Source organism: Nomascus leucogenys, chromosome 3 (assembly GCF_006542625.1).
Source record: "Nomascus leucogenys isolate Asia chromosome 3, Asia_NLE_v1, whole genome shotgun sequence".
Taxonomy (NCBI): domain Eukaryota; kingdom Metazoa; phylum Chordata; class Mammalia; order Primates; family Hylobatidae; genus Nomascus; species Nomascus leucogenys.
The window spans coordinates 70,265,358-70,291,837 of NC_044383.1; the positions used below are offsets into that span (position 1 = coordinate 70,265,358).

At 37.4% G+C, this 26,480-nt stretch overlaps 1 protein-coding gene across 1 annotated transcript in view; it reads right to left on the reverse strand.

Annotated features, from left to right (window-relative positions):
• Positions 1-24,526, reverse strand: part of LOC100582685 (zinc finger protein 708) — a 76,832-nt gene extending 52,306 nt beyond the window's left edge. Inside the window, 5 exon segments of the mRNA XM_030809420.1 lie at positions 6,434-6,605; positions 6,691-8,028; positions 22,611-22,706; positions 23,863-23,989; positions 24,266-24,526. Of these exon segments, the coding sequence (XP_030665280.1) occupies positions 6,434-6,605; positions 6,691-8,028; positions 22,611-22,706; positions 23,863-23,989; positions 24,266-24,331 (1,799 nt within the window). The 5' untranslated portion in view covers positions 24,332-24,526.
• Positions 24,527-26,480: the final 1,954 nt, after the last annotated feature.

Genomic DNA, 26,480 nt, shown 5'->3' on the forward strand with positions numbered 1-26,480 from the left:
AATTCAACATTCCCTCATGATAATCTCTAAAAAATAATTAGTATAGGACAAATGCATCTCAAGCCAATAAATGCCATGTATGGAAAGAAATGCCCAGCTAACAACATATTAAACAGTGAAATGTAAGCTCTTACTCTAAAACCTAGAACAAGACAGGGATACCCTCTTTCTTCCTTTTCCTTTCTTCCTTCCTTCCTTTCCTTCTCTCCTTTTCTTTCTTCTCTTTCTTTCTCTCTCCTTTCTTCCTTTCCTTCTCTCCTTTTCTTCTTTCTCTCTCTCCTTCCTTCCTTTTCTCTTTCTTGTTCTTTCTTCTCTTTGAGAGTCTCACTTGTCACCCAGACTGGAGTGCAATGGCACAATCACATCTCACTGCAACTTCTGCCTCCCAGGTTCAAGCGATTCACCTCCCTCCGCCTCCCAAGTAGCTGGGATTACATGCACCTGCCACCATATCCAGTTAATTTTTTTATTTTTAGTAAGACTGGGTTTCACCCTGTTGCCCAAGCTGGTCTTGAACTCCTGACCTCAGGTGATCCACCTGCTTTGGCTTCCCAAAGTGCTGGGATTACAGGCATGAGCCACCACTCCTGAGCAGATGCCCACTTTCTACATTCTTAACTGAACATAATACTAAATGTCCAAAAAGAGAAATTATAAGATAAAAGTAAAGATAGGCAGATTGGAAGAAAAGAAATTAAATTATTTCTGTTTGCAGATGATATAATCTTAAGTACAGAAAAGCCTAAGACTTTACTAGAACTACTAGAACTAATAAACAAAGTTATTAAATTTGCAGAATACAAATCAACATATGAAAGTCAGTAGCATTTCTATACACTAACAATTAACTATCTCAAAATGAAATTTAAAAAGAATCCCAGCTACAATAACTTTAGTAACTATACTTTGAAATAAATTTAAGTAAAAAGGTGAAACACCTTATGTTATAATCTAAAGAACATTAAAGTAAAAAATTAAGTAATACACAAATGGAAAATATTACTCATTCCTGAATTGGTACTATTAATATTGTTAAATACGTGTGTTAAAATAATCTACAGATACAATGTAACCTGTATCAAAATACCAGTGACTTCATAAAATTTTTTAAAATGTATTTAAAATTAATATGGTACCACAAAAGACCCCAAATACCCAGAGCAATCAAGCAAAAAAGAAAGGCTGAAGGTATCACACAAACTTACTTTGAAATATACTACAAAGCTATAGTAACCAAAGCAGTATATTGGAATAAAAATGAACACAAAGAAACCAGAAATATATTCATGTATTTACAGCTATCTAATTTTAAATATAGGTGACAATTTCTCAGAGAAAGGACAGTATCTTCAATAAATGGTGTTGAGAAACTTTATAGCCACATGCAAAGCAATGAGACTCTCATTTGACACCGCATATAAAAATCTACTCAAAATAAATTAGAAACTTACATGTAATGCTTGGAACTGCAGTGAAACTAATACACAAAAATAGAGTAAAAGCCCCATAACATTGGTCTAGGCAGTAACTTTTTTTTTTTTTGAGATGGAGTCTCGTTCTTTTGCACAGGCTGGAGTGCACTGGTGCAACCTCAGTTCACTGCAACCTCCATCTCCCAGGTTCAAGCAATTCTCCTGCCTCAGCCTCCCAAGTAGCTGGGACTACAGGTGTGTGCCATCAAGTCTGGCTAATTTTTGTATTTTTAGTAGAGACGGGGTTTCACCATGTTGGCCAGGCTGGTCTCAAACTGGCCTCAAGTGGTCCACCTGCCTCGGCCTCCCAAAATGCTGGGATTGCAGGCATGAATCACCACACCCGGCTGGCAGTGACTTTATGATTTAAACTCAAACCCCAGGAAAGCAAATGAAAAATAGATGACTCAGATTACTTCAAATTAAAAAGCTGCTGCACAGAATCTGATGAAATCAACAGGATGTGACAACTAAGAAATGAAAGAAAATATGTGCAAATCATACATGTGACAAGGGGTTAATAACAAAAATATATAAAAATTCAAATGACTATATCACAAAAAACAAACAACTATTAAAAATGAGTAAAATGCTTATTTTTCAAAAGACATACAAGAGCCAACAGATACACAAAAAATTCTCAATGTCAATTATTATTATTGACAGCCAAGCCAAAATAACTGTGAGATATATATACTCACTTTTGATAGAATGACTCTTAGTAAAAAGAAATGTGTTGATAAAGATGTGAAGAAAAGGGAATGCTTGTACACTATTGGTATGAGTGTAAATGAGGACAGCCATTTTGGAAAACAAAAGAGATTTTTCAAAAAAATTTAAAATCAAACTACCATATAATACAACAATTGCACTATTAAATATACAACCAAAATGAATAAAATCACAATGAAGGAACATTTGCACTTCTACGTCGTTTGCAACACTCAACACCTAATAAGCAAATAAAGACAATGTGGTAGATATATCTAGTGGAATACTCTCCACCTCTAAAAAAAAATTCTATTATTTTCAACCACATGGATTAACCTAGAGGATATTAGTTGAAATAAGCCAGGCACAGAAAGATTAGTATTTCACGATTTCACCTACACTTAAAGTATAAATAACAAATCTCATTGAAGTAGAGAGTAAAATGGTGGCCACAAGATGCCAAGATATTTAGAAAAAAGAATGGTTTGGAAATATGTCTATCAATGAATACATAATTATAGTTAATTTGGAAGAATAAGTTGAAGATATTGTTTGTACAACACTGACTATAGTTCGTAATATTGTATTTTTGAAAAATAGTAAGAGAATATTACAGCCTCTCACCACAAAAATGTTAACTATGTGAGGTAAAGCATCAATTACCTAGAATTTAGCATTTGACAATGTATATGTACTTCAAATCATCATGTTTTACAGAGCACACATTTCATCTGTCCAGGTAAGAAATGTATTTTTAAAACATTATAGAAGGATAACAATGTTTCAAATATTGTGTCTTCGTCATTAACTTGGCTGAATAGTATCCAAAATATATAGTTTTTGTGCTGTTTTTTTCACATTATTTTTCAGCCACAACACAACCATGGGTACTCTGATATTTAACAGCATGTTCTGGACACAGCACAGTGTATGAGAAGAGCCAGTGTAGTTTAGGGCTTCTAAGCTTGGGGCACCTGGAGTTTCTGGTGCTGATAGTAATGGTATGATAGACAGTAAATGGGCAGGTGATGTTTATTGTCCCATGACTATGAACACAGTAAACGAGCTTGCATGCAGAATAATAGGAAATGTTTTAATCCACAAGTTGCCAAAATTTCCAAAATTCTTCAGAGAAAATGACCAAGGAGTTGGCTATACTTAGATGACTCAGAATAAAAATTGTAGACTGGGACAGGTGCAGTGGCTCACGCCTGTTATCTGAGCATTTTGGGAAGCCGAGGCGGGTGGATCATGAGGTCAGCAGTTCGAGACCAGCCTGCCCAATATGGTGAAACCCTGGTCTCTACTAAAAATACAAAAATTAGCTGGGTGTGGTGGCACACGCCTGTAGTCCTGGCTACTTGAAGGCTGAGGCAGGAGAATCGCTTGAACCTGGGAGGCGGAGGTTGCAGTGAGCCGAGGTTGGGCCACTGCACTCCAGCCTGGGCAACAGAGCAAAACTCTGTCTCAAAAACAAACAAAAAACTGTAGACAACTTCACCCACTAAAAAAAAATTATATGAACTGGAAATTTCTTCAAATTGTAATATCAGTATGGAAAAGAAATATTATCTCAAATTTCAAATTCATAGAGGTCACTTTATTATTTTGCCACGTTTAACATTCACACTTGAAGTAGAAGATTCTGCATAGAAATGTAAGTTACACTACATTATAGAAAAGTAAATTTAAAATTACCATTATAACTCCTAAAATTTTAATTTCTAAAATGTATTTTCTAGCAAATTTTGTATTTGCTACACTTTGTATAAAAATCTAGGCCAGGCGCAGTGGCTCATGCCTGTAAACCCAGCACTTTGGGAGGCTGAGATGGGCGGATCAAGAGGTCAGGAGATCGAGACCATCCTGGCTCACACGGGGAAACCCCGTCTCTACTAAAAATACAAAAAATTAGCTGGGCGTGTTGGCGGGTGCCTGTAGTCCCAGCTACTCGGGAGGCTGAGGCAGGAGAATGGCATGAATGCGGGAGGTGGGGCTTGCAGTGAGCCGAGATCGCGCCACTGCACTCCAGCCTGGGGGACAGAGCGAGACTCCGTCTCAAACAAACAAACAAACAAAAAAAAAACAGATTGAAACAAGAAAAAATAATAAAAATTTAACCTACAGAAACAATATATTTTTAACTTATTTGCAGCTGAAAGCCACTGGCAAAGGAGATTACCAGAGATTGTTACCAAATAGTATATTCTTACTATCATTTACCTACACCTTTGAGTAAATGGAATAGGTTTCAGTTAGTGGCATAATAATGTTTCATTGAATGCACAATAGTATTAACATGTTAAAAAATGTATAATTAAACAATTAAGTTCACACATAATCTGAAAATTTAAAAATGTACTGCATTTTATTACATAAAAGTACAAGTAGTAAAATCATGTACTACTAATTTTTTAATTTTAACAAAACTTAAATATGTTCTTACTATAATGCAAAAGAATATTACTCTAAACACCTACCTCATGCATCACTCAATATCATAAGTTAACTACAAATATCATCTCCACTTAGATTTTCATCATGGATGTTACATTTTAATGTCCTTACTCTTCCAAAGAAAAGGTCATAAGTAATGCCCACCTAAAAAAAAAGAAACTCTCCTATCTTTGATGCCGTGACAACTGATCACGTTTTCACATGTGAATACAATAGAAATGAAGAAATAACATCAAGTAATTTGCGAGTTGAATTACAGCATTATTAGCTTTTTAAAAAATCTGTACTTCTTTTCAAGGAAAAAAGTACACTTTGGGCCAGGCGCGGTGGCTTAAGCCTGTAATCACAGCACTTTGGGAAGCCAAGCTGGGCAGACCATGAGGTCAGGAGTTCATGACTAGCCTGACCAATATGGTGAAACCCCGTCCCTACTAAAAATACAAAAGTCAGCCAGACGTGGTGGTGTACACCTGTAATCCCAGCTACTCAGTAGGCTGAGGCAGGAGAATTGCTTGAACCCAGGAGGCAGAGGTTGCAGTGAGCTGAGATTGTGCCACTGCACTCCAGCCTGGACGACAGAGAGAGACTCTGTCTCAAGGAAAACAAACAAACAAACAAACAAACAAAGTATACTTTGAATGTAATTACAAACTTCCAAAAAATCTTCTACTCCTTTTAAAGTTATGTACAAATAAATTTATCTACCGTTAGTTTGGGATCATTTTTTACAGTCAGCATTTTGATAGTGTAATGTCTGAAGCGTCCGTACCATAGTTTGTTTGTTTTTGAGATGGAGTCTCACTCTATCGCCAGGCTGTAGTGCAGCGCTGCAATCTCGGCTCACTACAACCTCTGCCTCCTGGGTTCGAGTGATTCTCCTGCCTCAGCCTCCCAAGTAGCTGAGACTACAGGCACGTGCCACCATACCCAGCTAATTTTTGTATTTTTAGTAGAGACAGGGTTTTATCATGTTGACCAGGATGGTCTCAATCTGTTGACCTCGTGATCTGCCCACCTCAGCCTCCCAAAGTGCTGGCATTACAGGTGTGAGCCACCATGCCTGGCCCTACCTTAGATATTTTTACTGTGAATTCTCTGATATTTACATAGACTTAATTTTGGATTAAATGTTTTAAATATATACTGCATCTGCAAAAATATGTCTCAGTATGAACCCTCTGGTGTTGTCTAAGTTGTAGTTTTGGAAAACTCTTTTTTCAAATTTATTACATTTGCAGGGTTTTTCTCCAATCTGAATTCCCTGATGTTGAACAAAGTTTAAGCAACTGCTTCAGGGTTTTCTCTAGTACAAAATGTGTACAATAAGATCTGTGATACAAGTAAAGGTACTACAACCCTCTTTTATTTGTAATGTTTGTCTTCAGAATAAATACTCTACTTTAAAAGCTTATATTTTCTGAAAGATTTTTTGACAGTAATTAAATTTATAATACTTTTATTAAGTACTCTCTGATGTTAAGATGTGAGCAGACATTAATGGCTTTTTCACAGTCTTTATATTGGTACAATTTTTCTCAAGTATAAATGCTTTCCTGGCAATAAGGTGTGAGTATTCATTAAAAATTTTGCCACATTCTTCACACTTGTAAGAGTTTTTCTAGTAAGAATTATCTTACCTACAATCAAGTGTGACAATCATTTAAAGGTTTTGTCACACTTTTCGCATTTTTAAAGTTCCTCACCAGTATGATTTGTTTAGAAAAGTTTGAGGTGTTGTCAAAATTACTGTGATGTCTTCCAGCTTTGTAGTTTCTCTCCAGTGTAAGTTTTTTTTATGTTTAGTAAGATTTGGGGACCTGTTAAATGCTTTGCCACATTCTTTACATTTGTAGGGTTTCTCTCTAGTATGAATTATCTTTTGTTTCATAAGGATTAAGAGCCGGTTAAAGGCTTTGCCACATTTATCACATTTGTAGGATTTCTCTCCAGTATGAATTATCTTGTGTTTTAATAAAAGGTGAAAATACACTAAAGGGTTTGACACATTATTTACATTTGTAGAGTTTCTCTTTGGTATGAATTCTCTTATGTTTAGTAAGGTTTGGGGACTGGTTAAAGGCTTTGCCACATTCTTCACATTTGTAGGGTTTCTCTCCGGTATGAATTATCTTATGTTTCATAAGGGTTGAGGACTGGTTAAAAGCTTTGCCACATTCTTTACATTTGTAGGGTTTCTCTCCAGTATGAATTATCTTATGTGTAGTAAGATGAGAGGACAGAATAAAGCTTTTGCCACATTCTTCACATTTATAGGGTTTCTCTCCAGTATGAATTTTTTTATGATTAGTAAAATTTGAGGAGTAGTTAAAAGTTTTGCCACATTCTTCACATTTGTAGGGTTTCTCTTCAGTATGAATTACTTTATGTTTAGTAAGGATTGAGAATATACTAAAGGCTTTACCGCATTCTTCACATTTGTAGGGTTTCTTTCCAGTATGAATTACCTTATGATAAGTAAGAGTTGAGGACTTGGTAAAGGCTTTACCACATTCTTCACATTTGTAGGGTTTCTCTCCAGTATGAATTACCTTATGATTAGTAAGGTGTGAGGACCGGTTAAAAGCTTTGCCACATTCTTCACATTTGTAGGGTTTCTCTTCAGTATGAATTATCTTATGTTTAGTAAGGGTTGAGAAGACACTAAAAGCTTTGCTACATTCTTCACATTTGTAGGGTTTCTCACCAGTATGAATTCTCTTATGTGTAGTAAGGTGTGAAGATAGGGTAAAGGCTTTGCCACATTCTCCACATTTGTAGGGTTTCTCTCCAGTATGAATTTTCTTGTGATTAGTAAGGTTTGAGGACTGTTTAAAAGCTTTGCCACATTCTTCACATTTGTAAGGCTTCTCTCCAGTATGAACTATCTTATGTTTAGTAAGGTTTGAGGACCGGTTAAAAGCTTTGCCACATTCTTCACATTTGTAGAGTTTCTCTCCAGTATGAATTATCTTATGTCTAGTAAGAGTTGAGGACTGGCTAAAAGCTTTTCCACATTCTTCACATTTGTAGGGTTTTTCTCCAGTATGAATTATCTCATGTTGAGTTAGTTGTGAAAGCATGCAAAATGATTTGCCACATTCTTTACATTTGAAAGGATTTTTTCCAGTATGTCTTATCTTATGTCTCTTTGAATTTGAATATTTATGAAAGACTTTCACATATTTATCATACTGAACTATTTTGCTCTGGGTAGTTGTCACACACTGGTTAAGTCCCTTATGACCTCCTTTGTGCAACTTATGCTCATCCACACTTTTACAGCCTTTCTGATATCCACATTTTCCATATCTTCTCAGTATCACTTGTTGGAAAGAATTTTTTATATATTGCTCTGGCCTAAGGTCTTTGGCAAAATGAGAACACATAGCTGAAAGAAATAAAAATAAAAAATTATTCCATTTACTCAACTCAGATTAATATCATTTACAAATCTAACTGATACCAACTATATAAGCAAGATGGCATAGCAAACTACCACAGATCCTAAATCCTTTATAGACATACAAATGTAACAAAAACATTCTGACCAAAATACGTTTGTAAAAAATTTATAAATAAGTAAAGTGTGTGCAGTGCCCCAGGTGATGACAATGCAAAGAGCCACATAGGAAAAAAAAGAAAAGTCTGTTACATTTACCCAACACACGTCTTTCTGCTGCCCAATATAACATAGTGCCTTCAGAAGTAAATTGCCAACTCCTGGTTTCTTTTTTAAAAGACTAAAAAAAATAGTGTCACATACATCTTTATTTCTGGCTCTTAGGGGCCTTTTCAGACACTGGTTTCTATCTCCCACGACATAAAGTGCTAAAAGAAATGGTGGTATACTTTGGAATGACAGTTTGAGTCTGCTGAGACCAAAGTTAAGTGTCACAGCAGCAGAGACTGCAGTACCACATACAGCAAACAGGTTTAGCAACTGATTACTAACTATTTAGAAAAAATGCTATCATACTTCTTTAACTTAAAAAGCCCACAAAATTTCAGGCAAGACACAGTCTAAGAAAATGTTTGAGAGACTCCCAAAATCTGTAGCCAAGACAACTGGTTTCAGACTATCCCAGGCCTAAGCTGCATTATAAAGATTGTGACAGGGCTGGGCACAGTAGCTCACAGCTGTAATCCTAGCACTTTGGGAGGTCAAGGCAGGTGAATCACCTGAGGTTGGGAGTTCAAGACCAGCCTGACCAACATGGAGAAACCCTATCTCTACTAAAAATACAAAATTAGCTGGGCATGGTGGCACATGCCTGTAATCCCAGCTACTCAGGAGGCTGAGGCAGGAGAATCACTTGAACTCGGGAGGCAGAGGTTGTGGTGAGCTGATATCATGCCATTGCACTCCAGCCTGGGCAACAAGAACAAAACTCCATCTCAAAAAAAAAAAAAACAGATTGTGACAGGTAGCTTGTTTTTAATGTCTAAATCTCAATCAAAGATTAATGTACACAAAATATTAGGGCCGGATGACCCCATCAAAAACATTACTAAACTTTCAGAAGCAACCATAGGAATATAAAGATCTATAAATTTTTTAAATTTAAAATAAATTAAATAGTACACAGTGAATGAAACAGGAACACAGACAACTACTGAAGTTCAGAAAAATGAGGATAACAATAAAAATATTAAAAATATCAAAAAACATACATTAGGAAGATAAAAATGTCACAGACAAGAAGAGAATCTTGGGAGCTACAAGATAAAGTAATGTATCATTTATAAAAATGTCTTATGAGATAACCAGTAAATTTTCAAAAAAAACTGGAAGGCCTGAAGAGAAGTGGGTGATATAGTCAAAGTCCTGGAAAAAAAAAAAAAACAGCTGTCAAGTGAAAATAATACAACTAAAAAGAACTGGCCAGGCACAGTGGCTCATGCCTGTAATCCCAGCACTTTGGAAGGCCAAGGCAGGCGGATCACCTGAGGTCAGAAGTTTGAGACCAGTCTAGCTAACATGGTGAAACCCCGTTTCTACTAAAAATACAAAAAATTAGCCGGGCGTGGTCACATGCCCCCTGTAATCTCAGCTACTCAAGAGGCTGAGGCAGGAGAATTGGTTGGACCTGGGAGGCAGAGATTGCAGTGAGCCAAGATCATGCCATTGCACTCAAGCTTGGGCAACAAGAGCAAAACTCCTTCTCAAAATAAATAAATAAATAAATAAATAAGAACTGTCCAACTGAATAAAAAGAAAGACCTTCCAAAATAACCTAATCCTGAAAAAGTATATTGGCACTGCATATGCCCTACATACCAAAGATGCTGAAAGGAGTTCATCCCACTGAAAATAACATGATGCAGGAAAACACATAATCATACAAAAATACATAACTTTCTGGGAAAGATATTTAAACACACAAAAACAGAATTCCTTAGCATTTTAATAATCATGCAGAAAACATTATTAATTATTCTCTAAAATTTAAAAGATAAAAGCATAGAAATGTTATAAACATCTGTTAATGTAACATAAAAATAAATAATTAGTGGCCAGGCATGGTGGCTCATGCCTGTAATCCCAGCACTTTGGGAGGCTGAGGAGGGCAGATCCCCTGAGGTCAGGAATTCAGGACCAGCCTGGCCAACATGGTGAAACCCCATCTCAACTAAATATATAAAAATTAGCTGGGCGTGGTGGTGGGCTACTGTAATCCCAGCTACTTGGGAGGCTGAGACAGGAGAATCGCTTTCACCTGAAAGGTGGAGGTTGCGGTGAGCAAAGATTGCACCATTGCAATCCAGCCTGTGTGACAGAGCAAGACTGTCTCTCCAAAAAAATGAATAAATAAAAATTTAAAAAATATATATGTATATAATTAGCAACATCAATAACAAAGAGAGCAGATGTAATGAGAAAGAATTTTTTGTATGCAAATAAGGCTAATATATATACATATTATTTTTTTTTTCAGATGGAGTCTCACTGTGTCGCCCAGGCTGGAATGATCTCGGCTCACTGCAACCTATGTTTCCCGGATTCAAGAAACTGTGGTGCAAATAAGGTTAATTTTTACTACATTAAAATTGTTTTATTTTTTTAAAGTTTTTATGTAATTCCCAAGGTACCACAAAGAAAGTATCTGTATAGATACACAAAAGAAAATAAGAAAGAAGTGAAAGCATATTAATACAAAAACCAAAGGACACAAAAGAAGACAGAAAGAAGGAAAATGAGGGACAAAGATACAAGAATTAAACAATAGAATTAATAAAACTACATTACTCTTTCAGAAAATTATTTAAATATATATAAAATTAACTTTTCAATCTAGAGACATAATTTTCAACAAAATGATTTATTAAAATCTTTCAAATACCAAGATTCATTTGCCTTTTTACAAGAGTCAGTTGAAATCTAATGATAAAAAAAGACTGAAAGTAGCAAGATGAAAGTAGAAATTTTATGTAAATATTAACCAAATGAGAGAAGAAGAGGTCAAAATAATATTACACAAGCTAAATCTTAAGTCAAAAAGTGTCATATTTAACAACGTGTACTTTAAGTCAAAACTCTGAAAAGAGAAAAAAGGACACTGAACAATAGTAGATTCATTTACTGGGAACCAATGACTAGTGTGTGTGTGTGTGTGTGTGTACGCACGCACATCTCACATTAGGGTTTCAAATATATAAAACAAATATTGACAGAATTGAAGAAACAGAGAGCAATATAATTATAGTAGAATATATCAAGACCCCATATTCTTAATAAAAATAAAACAAGATGGAATATTAGTAAGGGAATAGAAAATTTGAAATTAGTATGGAACAATTATTTCTAACAGAGGTATAGAGAGCTGAACATCAGGATACACACCCGTCCCAATAGCTCACACAACATTCTCCTTGAAAGGACCATCTGTTAGGCCATAAAAAATTCTTAACAAATTTTTTAAAACTGAAATTTTATAAATTACTTTCTGTGACCAAAATGGAATGAGATTATAAAACAATAATTTAAAAAACGGAAAAATTCACAAATATATAGAAATTCAACAACACACTTTTGAGTGTGCTGTTGTTCAAAGGTTGAAATAATTAATATTGTGTATATGTCCATGCTGCTCAATGTAATCTAGAGATTTAATGTAATGTCTTTCAAATTCCTTATTGCACTTCTAAAGAAACAGAAACAGCAACCCCAAAAGTATATGGAATCTCAAGAGACTATACTCAATAATCTTCAAAAAAAGGAACAATGTTAGAGGTATCACAGTTCTTTACTTCAAAATACATGACAAAGCTACATAATAAAAACAATTTTGTATGAATATAAAGATAAGAAAGTAGACTAATAAAATAGAATCCAGCACATGAACTTTCACATATATGGTCATATAAAGAGTTATTTGCATACCCATAATTATTGCAGCACTGTTACTGAAAGCAAATAGGTAAAAGCAATGCAAATTTCTGTTACAAAATCATTTAGTAAATATAATTTGAAATATAAAAACACTGGAATATCACTCAGTTTGCAAAAAGCAGAAAATATTATAACAACTAAAAAGATAAATCTTAACCTTACGCAAAATGAAACGAGCCAGTCACAAAAAGACAGAGATTGTATGATATGTCTAACAGTTACACTCTGAAACAGAACAAGAATGGTGTTTGAAAAGTGAGATGAAATGGGAATAATTGATAGTTGTTTAATGTATATTAAGATTTAGCTTTACAGCCAGGCAGCGCTGTACTCCCAGCACTTTAGGGGCTGAGGCGGGTGGATCATGAGGTCAGGAGTTCAAGGCCAGCCTAGCCAAGATGGTGAAACCCCATCTCTACTAAAAATACAAAAATTAGCCAGGCATGGTGGCGGGTGCCTGTAATCCCAGCTACTTGGGAGGCTAAGGCAGAGAATTGCTTGAACCTGGGAGGCACAAGTTGCAGTGAGGCAAGATTGCACCACTGCACTCCAGCCTGGGCGAGAGAGTGAGACTCTGTCTCATACACACACAAAAAAAAAACATATTTAGCTTTGCAAGATAAAAACATTTTAGCATATGTTGCATACCAATATAAGTATAATTAATATGAATAAACTAAATATTTAAAAATATTTTAGGTGAGGCACAGTGGCTCATGACTGTAATCACAGCACTTGGAGAGGCTGAGATGGATGGGTCACTTGAAATCAGGAGTTCAAGACCAGCCTGGCCAACATGGTGAAACCCCATCTCTACTAAAACAACAACAACAACAATAACAACAACAAAAAATTAGCTAGGCGTGGTGATGCACACCTGTAATCCCAGCTACTCAGAAGGCTGAGTCAAAATAATTCCTTGAGCCCAGGAGGCGGAGGTTGCAGTGAGCCAAGATCGCACCACTGCACTCCAGCACAGGAGACAGAGTGAGACTCCATCTCAAAAAAAAAAAAAAAAAAAATTGTTTTTTTAATTCTAAATTTTGTTGTGTGTTTTTGACAAATAAAAGTAAACAATAATACTTGAAAGAGATAAAGAGTTATCATAGTTTTAAAAATATCTTTAAATCCAAAAATAATAGAGATTCACAAATAAATTGAATGTTAATATTAGAAGAATTTCTATCACTATTCACTTAGACAAGACTAAACAACCATTCATAACACACCTACACAACAAATACACAAGTTATAAAAAAAATACATGGATAGGCTGGGTGCAGTGGCTCATGTCTGTAATCCAAGCACTTTGGGAGGCAGGCGGATCACAAAGTCAGGAGTTCGAGACCAGCCTGACCAACATGGAGAAACCCCATCTCTACTAAAAATACAAAATTAGCCAGGCGTCGTGCCACTGCCCTCCAGCCTGGGCAACAGAGCAAAACTCTGTCTCAAAAAAAAAAAAAAAAAAAAAAAGTCCGGGCACGGTGGCTCACGCCTGTAATCCTAGCACTTTGGGAGGCTGAGGCAGGCAGATCACATGAGGTCAGGAGTTTGAGACCAGTCTCAACATGGAGAAACCCCGTCTCTACTAAAAATACAAAATTAGCCAGGCGTGGTGGTGCATGCCTGTAATCCCAGCTACTCGGGAGGCTGAGGCAAGAGAACTGCTTGAACCTGGGAGGCGGAGGTTGCGGTGAGCAGCCTGGACAACAAGAGCGAAACTCTGTCTAAAAAAAAAAAAATACAGGGATAATATTTACACAAGCAAACAAACAGAGATAATTATATTGGCAGTAGACATATGGCTGATTCATATTTAATTTTGCTTGACATTGTCTTAAATTGCATTGAGTTAATCCTTGTCATATACAATTTATTATTATTATTTATTATTATTTTTTGAGACAGAGTCTTGCTCTGTCTCCCAGGCTGGAGTGCAGTGGCACCATCTCGGCTCACTGCATGCTCCATCTCCCAGGTTCACGCTATTCTCCTGCCTCAGCCTCCCAAATAGCTGGGACTATAGGCGCCCACCACCAGGCCCAGGTAATTTTTTGTATTTTTAGCAGAAACAAGGTTTCACTGTGTTAGCCAGGATGGTCTCGAACTCCTGACCTCATGATCCACCCGCCTCGGCCTCCCAAAGTGCTGGGATTACAGGCATGAACCACCATGTTCGGCCTGTCATACACAACTATAATACAAACTAAAATATCAAAACAATTAATTGGTGTGAGGTGGCATAACCTAAAAAATATAACTCAAAAATATAAAATTGCAAAACAAAATTAAAATATGAAATGTAAAACTTATTGGACACCATCAAGCAGATTAATATATTCATGAAAGAAATCCTAGAAAAAGAATACAGAGAAAAAGCAATATGAGGACATTTCAAGATAAAAACAACCTGAGAGCCAGGCACGGTGGCTCACACCTGTAATCCCGGCACTTTGGGAGGCCAAGGTGGGCATATCACTTGAAGTCAGGAATTCAAGACCAGCCTGGCCAACATAGTGAAGCCCAATCTCTACTAAAAAAATACAAAAATTAGACAGGGAGCGGTGGCTCATGCCTGTAATCCCAGCACTTAGGGAGGCCGAGGGGGGTGTTTCACGAGGTCAGGAGTTCGAGACCAGCCTGGCCAAGATGGTGAAACCCCATCTCTACTAAAAATACAAAAAAAATTAGCCAGGCGCGGTGGCAGTCCCCTGTAATCCCAGCTACTCCGGAGGCTGAGACAGGAGAATTGCTTGAACCCGGGAGGTGGAGGTTGCAGTGAGCCAAGATCAAGCCACTGCATTCTAACCTGGGCAACACAGCAAGACTCCATCTCAAAAATAAAACAAACAAACAAACAAAAATTGGCTGGGCATGGTGGCACGTGCCTGTAATCCCAGCTACTCAGGAAGCTGAGGCAGGAGAATCACTTGAACTCAGGAGGCAGAGATTGCAGTTAGCCGAGATCACCTCACTGCACTCCAACCTGGGCAACAGAGTGAGACTTTGTCTCAAAAAAGAAAAGAAAAACCTAAGAACTTTCCAAATTTTAATGTAATAAAAAAAGTTTCTAACCAATAATACTTGATCCAAAATTATTTTACTTTAAAAACAAGATAAAAATAAAGACTCCAAAATAAAAGGTGTGGGTGTTCATCACTACTAGCACAGTCCTATGAAAAGTACTACATGGTGTCCAGGCACAGTGGTTCGGGCCTATGAATCCTACAGTTTTAGCAGGCCAAGGCAGCCAGATCACTTGAGAATAGGAGTTCAAGATCAGCCTGAGCAACATAGTGAGACTCTGCCTATAAACAAAGAGAAATACTAAAATGAGTCCATTATTTTGAAAATTAAAATGATGCTGGCCAGCATCATAAAACCATATATAAAATAAAGCTCTCTTTTAAATGTAAATATACAGACACATATAGAATTATTTACTATCATAATGATGGTACACAAAATCCTTAAACTACTTCTATAGAATATGAAATATAAAATATAAACCTGTTAGTAGATGCATAGTATAAAATAATCTTTAATATCAATAACTACTGAAAAATATAAAGGTATAGCTTTTGTATTAAATTGAAGTTGTTATGAGATTAAAATATATCATTTTAGTTTTGGCTGGGTGCTGTGGCTCACATCTGTAATTCCAGTACTTTGAGAGGCTGAGGCAGGTGTATCACCTGAGGTCAGGAGTTTGAGACCAGCCTGCCCAACATGGCAAAAACCCATCTCTACTAAAAATACAAAAAATTAGCTGGGTGTGGTGGCCAGTACCTGTAAGCCCAGGTACTTGGGAGGCTGAAGCAGGAGAATTGCTTGAACCTGGGAGGTGGAGGTTGCAGTGAGCCAAGATCATGCCATTGCACTCCAGCCTGGGTGACAGAGCGACACTCTGTCTCAAAAAAATAAAATAAAATATATTATTTTCATATTAAAATGTTTTACGTAGGCCGGGCGCAGTGGCTCACGCCTGTAATCCCAGCACTTTGGGAGGCCGAGGTGGGCAGATCACCTGAGGTTGGGAGTTCGAGACCAGCCTGACTAACATGGAGAAACCTCATCTCTACTAAAAATACAAAATTAGCCGGGCCTGGTGGTGCATGCCTGTAATCCCAGCTTCTCGGGGAGCTGAGGCAGGAGAATCGCTTGAATCCGGGAGGCGGAGGTTGCAGTGAGCCAAGATCGTGCCATTGCACTCCAGCAACAAGAGTAAAACTCCGTCTCAAAAAAATAAAAATAAAAAAATAAAATAAAATGTTTTATGTAATCTCCATTTCTCAAGACAATTACAAAGATAATATTTATGGAAAGTATAAATAAGGAAATGGAAAAATAACCAAAGCATGTCACTACACAGAATAAATAAAAATAAAGGCAGTAAAACAAGAAATGAGGAAAAAAAAATCTACAAGAAACACAAAACAGTAACAGTAAAACTGGTAATAGTAACCCTATTTTAAAGCAATCATTTTAAATACAAATTAATTAAACTACTTAATAGAAAGAAACATAATCCCAAGATGTTGTGAGGTCAAAGTGGGCTGATCACTTGATCCCAGGCGTTTGAGATCAGCCTGAGCAACATCTCAAAAACCTGTCTCTACAAAAAAAAATACAATAAAACTTGCTGGGTGTGATGGCAAATATTTGTAATGCAGCTATTTGAGAGGCTGAAATGAGAGGATCATCAGAGTTTGGAAAGTTGAGGCTGCAGTGAGCCATGATCATGCCACTGAAAACCAGCCTGCTTGACAGAGTGAAACCCTATTTCAAAATTGAATGAATAAATAGGCCAGGCATGGTAACTCATGCCTGTAATCCCAGCATTTTGGGAGGCCAAGGTGGGTGGATCACTTGAGGCCAGGAGTTTGACACTACCCTGGTCAAGACAGTGAAACCCCATCTCTACTGAAAATAGAAAAAATTAGATGGGTGTGGTGGCACATGCCTGTAATCCCAGCTACTTGGGAGGCTGAGGCATGAGAATCACTTGAATCCAGGAGGTGGAGGTTGCAGTGAGCCAAGATCACGCTACAGCACTCCAGCCTGGGCAATGGAGTGAGATCCTTTCTTGAAAAGAAAAAAAATTAAAATAAATGAATAAATAAATAAAATTATAAAAAAGAAAAAGAAATAAAATATCTGAGTAACTTTAGAAAAAAGCATACAATATGCTGCCTACAAGAGACTGGTTTTAGCATTGCATTGAATAGACTGAAAGTAACATAATAGAAAAAACTTATTTTTCATGCATATAGTAACCACAATTGGGTGAGGTAGTTATAATTATATTAGACATAATATGCTTTTAGTCAAGTACTAGCATGAGAACAAAATTGATATTATATAATGATAAAATAGGTCAATTTACCAGGAATCTATAACTATTATATCTCTCTCTATATATGTATGTATAAAACATCAGAGCTGCAAAATATATAAAGCAAATACTGACAAAAGTGAAGAAATACTTAGCAACATAATAACTGTAAACATCAACACCTGATTTGCAATAATAAATATGAAAATTAAAAACTCAGACATTATAGACTGTATTAATTATTTTACATACAGAGGAATACCTGAGAGTAGATAATTTATAAAGAAAAAAGGTTTATTTGGCTCACAGTTCAGCAGACTGTACAGGAAGTGTGTGTCAGCATCTGTTTCTGGTGAGTAAGGGTCCTAGTAAGCTTATAATCATTGTGGAAGGCAAAGTATAACTGGACACATCACACAGTAAGAGACAGAGTAAGTGTGAGGTGAAGAAGCCAGGTTTTTTTTTTTTTTTTAACCAACCAGCTCTCACTTGAATTAATAGAGTGTAACCTTTTTGATTATCAAAAGGATGGTGCCAAGCCATTTATGAGGAATTTGCTCCCCCATGACCCAAACACGTCCCACCAGGTCCCACATCAAACAAGAGGATTATATTGCAGCATGAGGTTTAGAGAAAACGGACATCCTCTAACCTTAGGCCAACCATATCATATCACCAACTAGGCTTAACAGACAGGTACAAAACTTTCCAGGCAAAAGCAAGAGAATACACACAATATTCTTACTTGCTCCTGGTGTGTTCTGCTATGACACATACCAAGTCTTATTAAATTTATGAATACCGGCTGAGTGCAGAGGCTCATATCTATAATCTCAACACTTTGGGAGAATCACATGGGGCAAAAAGTTTGGGACCAGCTTACACAACATAGTGAGACCCTGTCGCTACTAATAAATCAAAAAATTAACCAGGGGTAGTAGTGCATTTCTGTAGTCCCAGCTCAAAAATTTGAGGTAAAAGGATCAGTTGAGCCCAGCAGGCTGAGGTTGTAGTGAGCCAAAATCATGTCACTACACTACAACCTGGGCAACAGAGTAAGATCCTGTCTCAAAATAACAACAAATACATTTAAGAAGACCAAAAGCATACACTATGTTTTCTGACCAAAACTGAAAGAAACCAGGAATTAAAAGCCAAAGTAAAACTGGGAAATCCAAAAATATATGAAATTAAAACACACTCTTCAACAGATTCCTTTTTTTTTTTTTTTTTTTTTTTTTTGGAGACACAGTCTCACTCTGTTGCCAGGCTGGAGTGCAATAGTGTGATCTCGGCTCACTACAAACTCTGCCTCCAGGGTTCAAGCAATTGTCCTGTCTCAGCCTCCTGAGTAGCTAGGACTACAGTTGTGTGCCACCAAGCCCAGCTAATTTTTGTATTTTCAGTAGAGACAGGGTTCCACCAGGTTGGCCGGGATGGTCTCGATCTCTTGACCTTGTGATTCGCTTGCCTCAGCCTCCCAAAGTGCTGGGATTACAGGCGTGAGCCACTGCAGCCAGCCACTTTTCAACATATTCTTGCTCCGGGGTCAAAAAATTTAATTTTTCAAAGACATTACTATGACCTACAGTGGTGAATGAATTTAATATAATCTCTATAAAAACCCTAATCACACAGTTTTTTACAGATATATAGTTTACTTTTTTATTTTTGTTTTTTTTTGATGGAGTCTCACTCTGTTGCCAGGCTGGAGTGCAGTAGCTGCAGTGGCATGATCTCGGCTCACTGCAACCTCTGCTTCCCGGATTCAAGCGATTCTCTTGCCTCAGCCTCCTGAGTAGCTGGGAATACAGGCACCCGCCACCACGCCCAGCTAATTTTCGTATTTTTTTTTAGTAGAGACGGGGTTTCACCATGTTCACCAGGATGGTCTCGAACTCCTGACCTCATGATCTGCCTGCCTTGGCCTCCCAAAGTGCTGGGATTACAAGCGTGAGCCACCGGGCCTGGCCTAAAATTTTTAAATTTGATTATAAACTATATATAAACACCCTTGAAAAAGAACAAAGAGGCATTATACTTTCTGATTTCAAAACATATTAAAAGCTACAAAAACAAAACAATGTGGTACTGACACAAAGATAAACAGATGAAAGAACAGAATAGAGAGCCCAGAAATGAACTCTTCTGTATAAGATAAAATAATCTTCCACAAAGTTGCCATGAGCATACAATAGAGAAAAGATATTCTCTTCAAAAAATATTGTTGAAAACTGGATATCGACACTGATGAAATAAAGTTGGATCATTTCCTTGAACAAAATACAAAAAAAAAATGGTTTAACTAAATACTTAAACATGAAAAGATAAATAACATCTCTTAGAAAAAATATAGGAAAAAGTCATGTCATTGGTCTTGGCACTATTTTTTTAGATACGACACTAAATGCATGAGCAACTACAACAACAATAACCATTAAGATTTAACTGCATTTTATTTCAAAATTTCTGCACATCAAAACAAAAATTCAATAGACAATGCCTCCTAGAAATGGGTGAAAATATTTGCAAATCACAAGAGATGAGTGATGAGTTAATATTCAGAATATATTAACAACTCTTTAAACTGAACAATAAAGCTGAATAACTTGATTTATTAATGAAAAAATAATTGAACTGAATTTTCATTAAAAAAGATACCTAAAAGGGAAAAAATATTTGAAAAGCAAAATTAGTAATTTGTAGAGAAACACATAAAAATGAAATCACCTCACACCCATTACAATGGCCACTGTAAATTTATGAAAAACACCAAATCTGTTGATAATGCAATGAAAATAAAACCCCTGTTGATTGTTGGTAGAAAACAAACAGCAGCCATTGTTTTAAAATGTTATAAATATTGGCCGGGCATGGAGGCTCAGGCCTGTAATCCCAGCACTTTGCGAGGCCAAGGCAGGCAGATCACAAGGTCGGGAATTCGAGACCAGCTTGACCAACATGGTGAAACCCCGTCTCTACTAAAAGTACAAAAATTAGCCGGGTGTGGTGGTGCACACCTGTAATCCCAGCTACTCAGAAGGCTGGGGCAGGAGAAATCGCTTGAACCCGGGAGGCAGAGGTTTCAGTTAGCTGAGATCAGGTCACTGCACTCCAGCCTGGGCAATAAGAGCAAAACTCCACCTCAAAAGAAAAATAAAATAAAATAAAATAGGAATTACAACTATCCAAGCCCCTTGTAACCAGCCAACTAAAGGTGGACCCTAGTACAGAAACTGCTGGCTTGAGACCAAGCTACTACCCCTCTCCACAAACCCAGAGGGCATCCCAGAACCCTGGCAGCCCAAAAAAGAAGATCTTGGCTGGGTGAAGTGGCTCATGCCTGTAATCCCAGCACTTTGGGAAGCTGAGGCGGGTGGATCACAAGGTCAGGAGTTCAAGACCAGCCTTACCAACATGGTGAAACCCCGTCTACTAAAAATACAAAAATTAGCTGGGCATGGTGGCACGCGCCTGTAATCCCAGCTACTCGGGAGGCTGAAGCACCAGAATCACTTGAACCTGGGAGGCGGAGGTTGCAGTGAGCTGAGATCACATGACTGCACTACAGCCTGGGTGACAGAGCGAGACTCAGTTTCCGGAAAAAAAAAAAATCTTTACCTTCTGAAATCAGTTTATCAGTTTATAAAAACTTGAAGAGGCATTTGCATTTTCAAATTTACAGACACCAATGCCAAACTATATTGTGCCCACTTGTCAATGCTTCTCTTTTAACATAACACTGAAAATATGTGGCAGAAGAATTAGTCAAAAAATAAAAAACCCATTGAAATTGAAGACAAGTAAAATGTTTCTGTATGTAGATCATAAAATCTTACATATAAAAATACATAAACAGTACATTAAAACCTATCTAAATTAATAAATACACTCAGTAAATTACCAAATATAAAATCAACATACAAGTTATGGTTCCATAAACCTAAATTGTCTAATAAAATAAAGGAAGAAAACAATATTATTTACAATAGCATTAAAATAATATACTACTGAGAACAAATTCACCCAAGAAAGTGAAAAAAATCTTTACAATAAAAGATATAAGATTTCAATGATGAAATTAGAGAAGACACAAGTTTTAAAATATTTAATATCTATGGATTTAAAGAATAAATATTGTTAAAGTACCATATTATCCAAAGTGATCTACAGACTCAAGAAACTCCCTACCAAAATTCTAGTGGCATTTTTTTCATAGTAATAGAAAATACAATCCCTAAATTTACATTAAACTACAATAAATCTTTTTTTGAGATGGAGTTTCACTCTTATTGTCAAGGCCGGAGTGCAGTGGCACAATCTCAGCTCACAGCAACCTCTGCCTCCCGGGTTCAAGCAATTCTCCTGCCTCAGCCTCCAGGGTAGCTGGGATTACAGGCATGCACCACCACGCCCGGCTAATTTTGTATTTTTAGTAGAGACGAGGTTTCACCATGTTGGTCAGGCTGGTCTTGAACTCCCGACCTCAGGTGATCCACCCACCTCGGCCTCCCAAAGTACTGGGTTACAGGCGTGAGCCACCGTGCCCAGCCCAATAAATCTTTTTAAGAGACAGGGTCTCCTTATGTTGCCCAGGTTGGTATCCAACTCCTAGGCTTAAGGGATCCTTCTGCCTCTGCCTCCCAAAGTGATAGGATTACAGCTGTGAGCCACTGCCCCCAGCCAAAACTACAAGAAACTTTGAATAGTCAAAGCAATCATAAGGAATAAGAACAAAGCAGAACATCATACTTTTTAATTTCAAACTATATTTCAAGCCTGTAGTAATACAAATAGGATGAAATGTGCAGAAAAATGAATTAAAAAACCAATGGAACAGAAACCACAACTCTTACACATTTCAGACATGATGCAAAAAGAGAACTTACAAAATGGTTTAACACAGAGTTTCTCAAAATTATGCAGATATTTCTGAGTCTCCAAAAACAATGGAAAAAAAAAGTCAGATTGTGCAATCTCTTATATGCCATGAAGAGGACTTTAGCTCACTGTAAACTTGAAGGAAGATCACTGAAGGGGAAGTAGAATTTTTAAAGAATTTAAAACCATAAGACAGAAGATGCCCCTATGTTGAAGTTAAAAAAACAAAACAAAACAAAACAGCTGCCTAGAAACTATTTCCTTTGGAACACAGATTTCCAAGTCAAATTTTAAGGACTGGCTTTCTCTTTCACATTTGGACCTCTCATCTGTGTCATCTGTTGTATTCACTCTCACCTACCTGGAGGTTTGGCTACCATCTCGTGTCTCTTCATATTCCAGGGCTCTTTTCCTTGCTCCAGACAGGTGATCAGGTCTAAATTAGACACAGCAATACCTGTTTTATTGAAAATAAATAACATGAATCTTGCTCATATTCTCGAATTACCAACCTAGTAATTTTCTCAGTAAAGGGAATGTAGGCCAGGCACAGTGGCTCATGCTGTAATCCCAGCACTCTGAGAGGCGAAGGTGGGTAGATCACCTGAGGTCAGGAGTTCGAGACCAGACTGGTCAACGTGGCAAAACCCTGTCTCTACTGTAAATACAGAAATTAGCTGGATGTGGTGGTGCACACCTGTAGTCCTAGCTGCTCAGGAGGCTGAGGCAGGAGAATCGCTAGAACCCAGGAGGCAAAGGTTGCAGTGAGCTAAGATTGCACCACTGCATCCAGCCTGAGTGACAGAGCAAGACTCCGTCTCAGAAGAAAATATTTTAAAAAAAGAATGTAATAGAATATTCTAGTAAATTAATCACAAAATATATTCCAGTAAATTAATCACAAAATACTAACTTATAACAAAATTTCTAAATATTAAGAAAATATTTTCAATTTGTATGTTCTTAATTTTACTACTCAGTGCTACTGAATCAAAAATTGGTGGTGGCAATTAGATTTTAAGGTGTGGGCAACAGTATTTTATGACACTAAATTTCTGGAATTACCAATAATCTAGAGTGAAGGATACAGATCAGCTCAGAAAGGTGGAAAGTTCAGGTCAGAATGAAACATCTACACAGATAAATCCTACATTTTCTTAAAAACAGGTAGCTGAAACTCATTTATGCAAAGCATACATTGCCAAAAAACATGCAACAAAAAAGAGAAATGAAACCTTTAGAGTATATTAGGAATTGTGTATTAAAGTTATCCTCACCCGCTGGGCAAGGTGGCTCATGCCTCTAATCCTAGCACTTTGGGAGGCTGAGGTGGGCAGATCCTGAGGTCAGGAGTTCGAGATCAGCCTGACCAACATGGTAAAACCCCATCTCTACTAAAAATACAAAAATTAGCCGGGCATGGTGGCACACACCTGTAATCCCAGCTACTCAGGAGGCTGAGGCAGGAGAATCACTTGAACCCTGGAGGCAAAGGTTGCAATGAGCCGAGATCGCGCCACTGCACTCCAGCCTGGGCGACAGAGTGAAACTCTGTCTCAAAATAATAATAATAATAAATAATAAAAATTAAAAAAAAAAAACCTTATCCTCACCCAGGAATACCAGGTTTCTGTAGTTCTCTAACATGACAGTCCTATATAAATTCTGCTGTGCTGTGTCCAGGCACTGCCACTCCTCCAGAGAGAATTCTATGGCCACATCCATAAATGTCAATGGTCCCTGAAAAACACATACACACACACATATTTACCAAGTGGGTATGGACAGAATTTTTAATTTGACTCAAGGTGAAATGAGAGAGTAAAGAGAACTGGTTCTGACTTATAGGAGTGACTGAAATTATCCAATAAAATAATTTTCAACACAGAAATATTCTCTAATGTATTCTCTAACTCTGAAAAAAGAGAGTAGTATAAGATCCACGAAATCAGCATATACATGTTACTTTTCTGAATGATAAAGTATAAACTTAAGGGCATGAACACAAACATGTACATTTTTTATTGCTATATATACGTCATACAGAATGACTTGTGTATATTTTTCAGATGGAAAAGACATGTTGAGTTAGAAAGTGCTTCTCAAAGTTTAGTCTGTAAAATAAACTGGAAATCTTGTTAGTGGAGATTATTTTTTTCAGAAGATCTGGAATAAAGTCTCGGTTTTTGAATTTCTAACAAGCTCACCAATAATGCCAGTGTTTTTGGCGGAAAAAGAATATTTTGTCAAACATCCAGTAAGTAGAAGGGCCTGTGTTTTTTTCCATTTTACTTACCTGTAAACAAAGATAAGAGCTTTCATTTGCCAAAGACATATGTATACAAGGAAAACCTAAGAAAAAGTCAGCTCCCAGATAAAATATGATGATTTACGCACATTAGCTGCATAAAGATACTTAATAATGAACAGAAAAATAATTAACTCTACAGTGAAAAAATCTTTTAGAGAGCTCTTTAACCAAAAGAATTATTTTGTCTTTTTTTTAACCAAAAGAATTATTAATATCAACTGCACTAGGACAAATTTTATGATGTGCTAATGTATAACACAGAAGGACACAGCACCACTGCTGGAATATTCCCCCCAAAAGTGAATTATAGTCTGAATTTAACCATAAAGAAAACATCAGTTCTGTGCAAAGTTCAAGATAAACATATCTTTCACGTTTTAATTTTTAATAATGATTTTAGGTAGACATCTGGAGAATATGCCTTATAAGGTGTCAGCACTACCTGTTTACCTGATGCCACCACACCCACAAGCAAAAAGATGAAGACTTGCAGAAAAAGTCCACTCATTTCTGTCCTTTGTAACAGAAGAGAAGCAGGAAAAACACGCTGCACCATGGAAATAAAGATGTAAGTTTCATTTTTCCTGTCCTCAGGTTCCCTTCCCTTACATGGACACCAACAATTTCTGCTACAGTAATAAAAATATGGACCACACCATCCTCTCCCTACCAAACCCAAACAGAAACAGCCCTGTGGCCACCCTTTTAGTGCAAAGGGGAAACTTAACTCTCATGAATGTATCTGAACCCCTCATACTCAATTCTAGCCTCACGTTAAAATCACATGAGGCACGTCATTAAAACAACATGGAGCCAGGTGCGGTGGCTCAAGCCTGTAATCCCAGCACTTTGAGGGGCCAAGGCGGGTGGATCTCCTGAGGTCAGAAATTTGAAACCAGCCTGGCCAACATGGTGAAACCCCGTCTCCACTAAAAACACAAAAATTAGCTGGGCGTGGTGGAACGCGCCTGTAGTCCCAGCTACTCGAGAGGGTGAGGCAGGACAATCGCTTGAATGTGGGAGGCAGAGGTTGCAGTGAGCTGAGATTGTGCCACTGCACTCCAGCCTGGTGACAGAGCGACATTCCATCTCAAAAAAAAAAAAAATACAAAAATTTGTCAGGCACGGTGGCATGCACGTGTAATCCCAGCTACTTGGGAGGCTGTCTCAAGGAGAATCACTTGAACCTGGCAGGCAGAGGTTGCAGTGAACCGAGATCAAGCCACTACACTCCAGCCTGGGAGACAAAGTGAGACTCCATCTCCAAACAAACAAACCCAATATGGATGTGTCCACCCGGAACAATAAACAGAGCCTGTGGGGAGGGGACAAGTACAGAGATTTCTGCAAACTGGCTGTGTAATCCTAATGAGAAGCCTGGGCTGATAATCACTTAGCTAAGCATTGCCTCTCAAGCTTTAGTGAGCTTAAAATTCACTTGGTAATTTTGGACCCACTCTATGTAATGGGGTTCTGCAGGTTTGGAAAGGATCCATGGATAAACGTTTTAAACAAGTCCCCTGTCAATGCTAATGTTGCTCCCCCTGGGCTCATTATTAGCAATAGTTAGAGAAAGCAGGCACAGCACAGAGTCCCTCACACTCAGCACTCTTGTCACAACACAAGTATTTCTGGTACAAATAAAGACAACCCATCTTCATCCTAAAGTTTCATATTATTTGCTGGCTCTTTACAGTTTACAAAGGAAACAGAAGGCAGCAATGTCTGAATAAGTCTGCATTTGGAAAACAACATGTACTAATGCAAGGTGTATTAAGCAGGTACTATGTGCTCTCAAGGGTATGTTACAGGTTGGGTGCAGTGGCTCATGCCTGTAATCCTAGGAGGCAGGTGGATCACTTGAGCTCAGGAGTTCAAGGTCAACCTGGACAACATGGTGGAACCTCATCTCTACTAAAA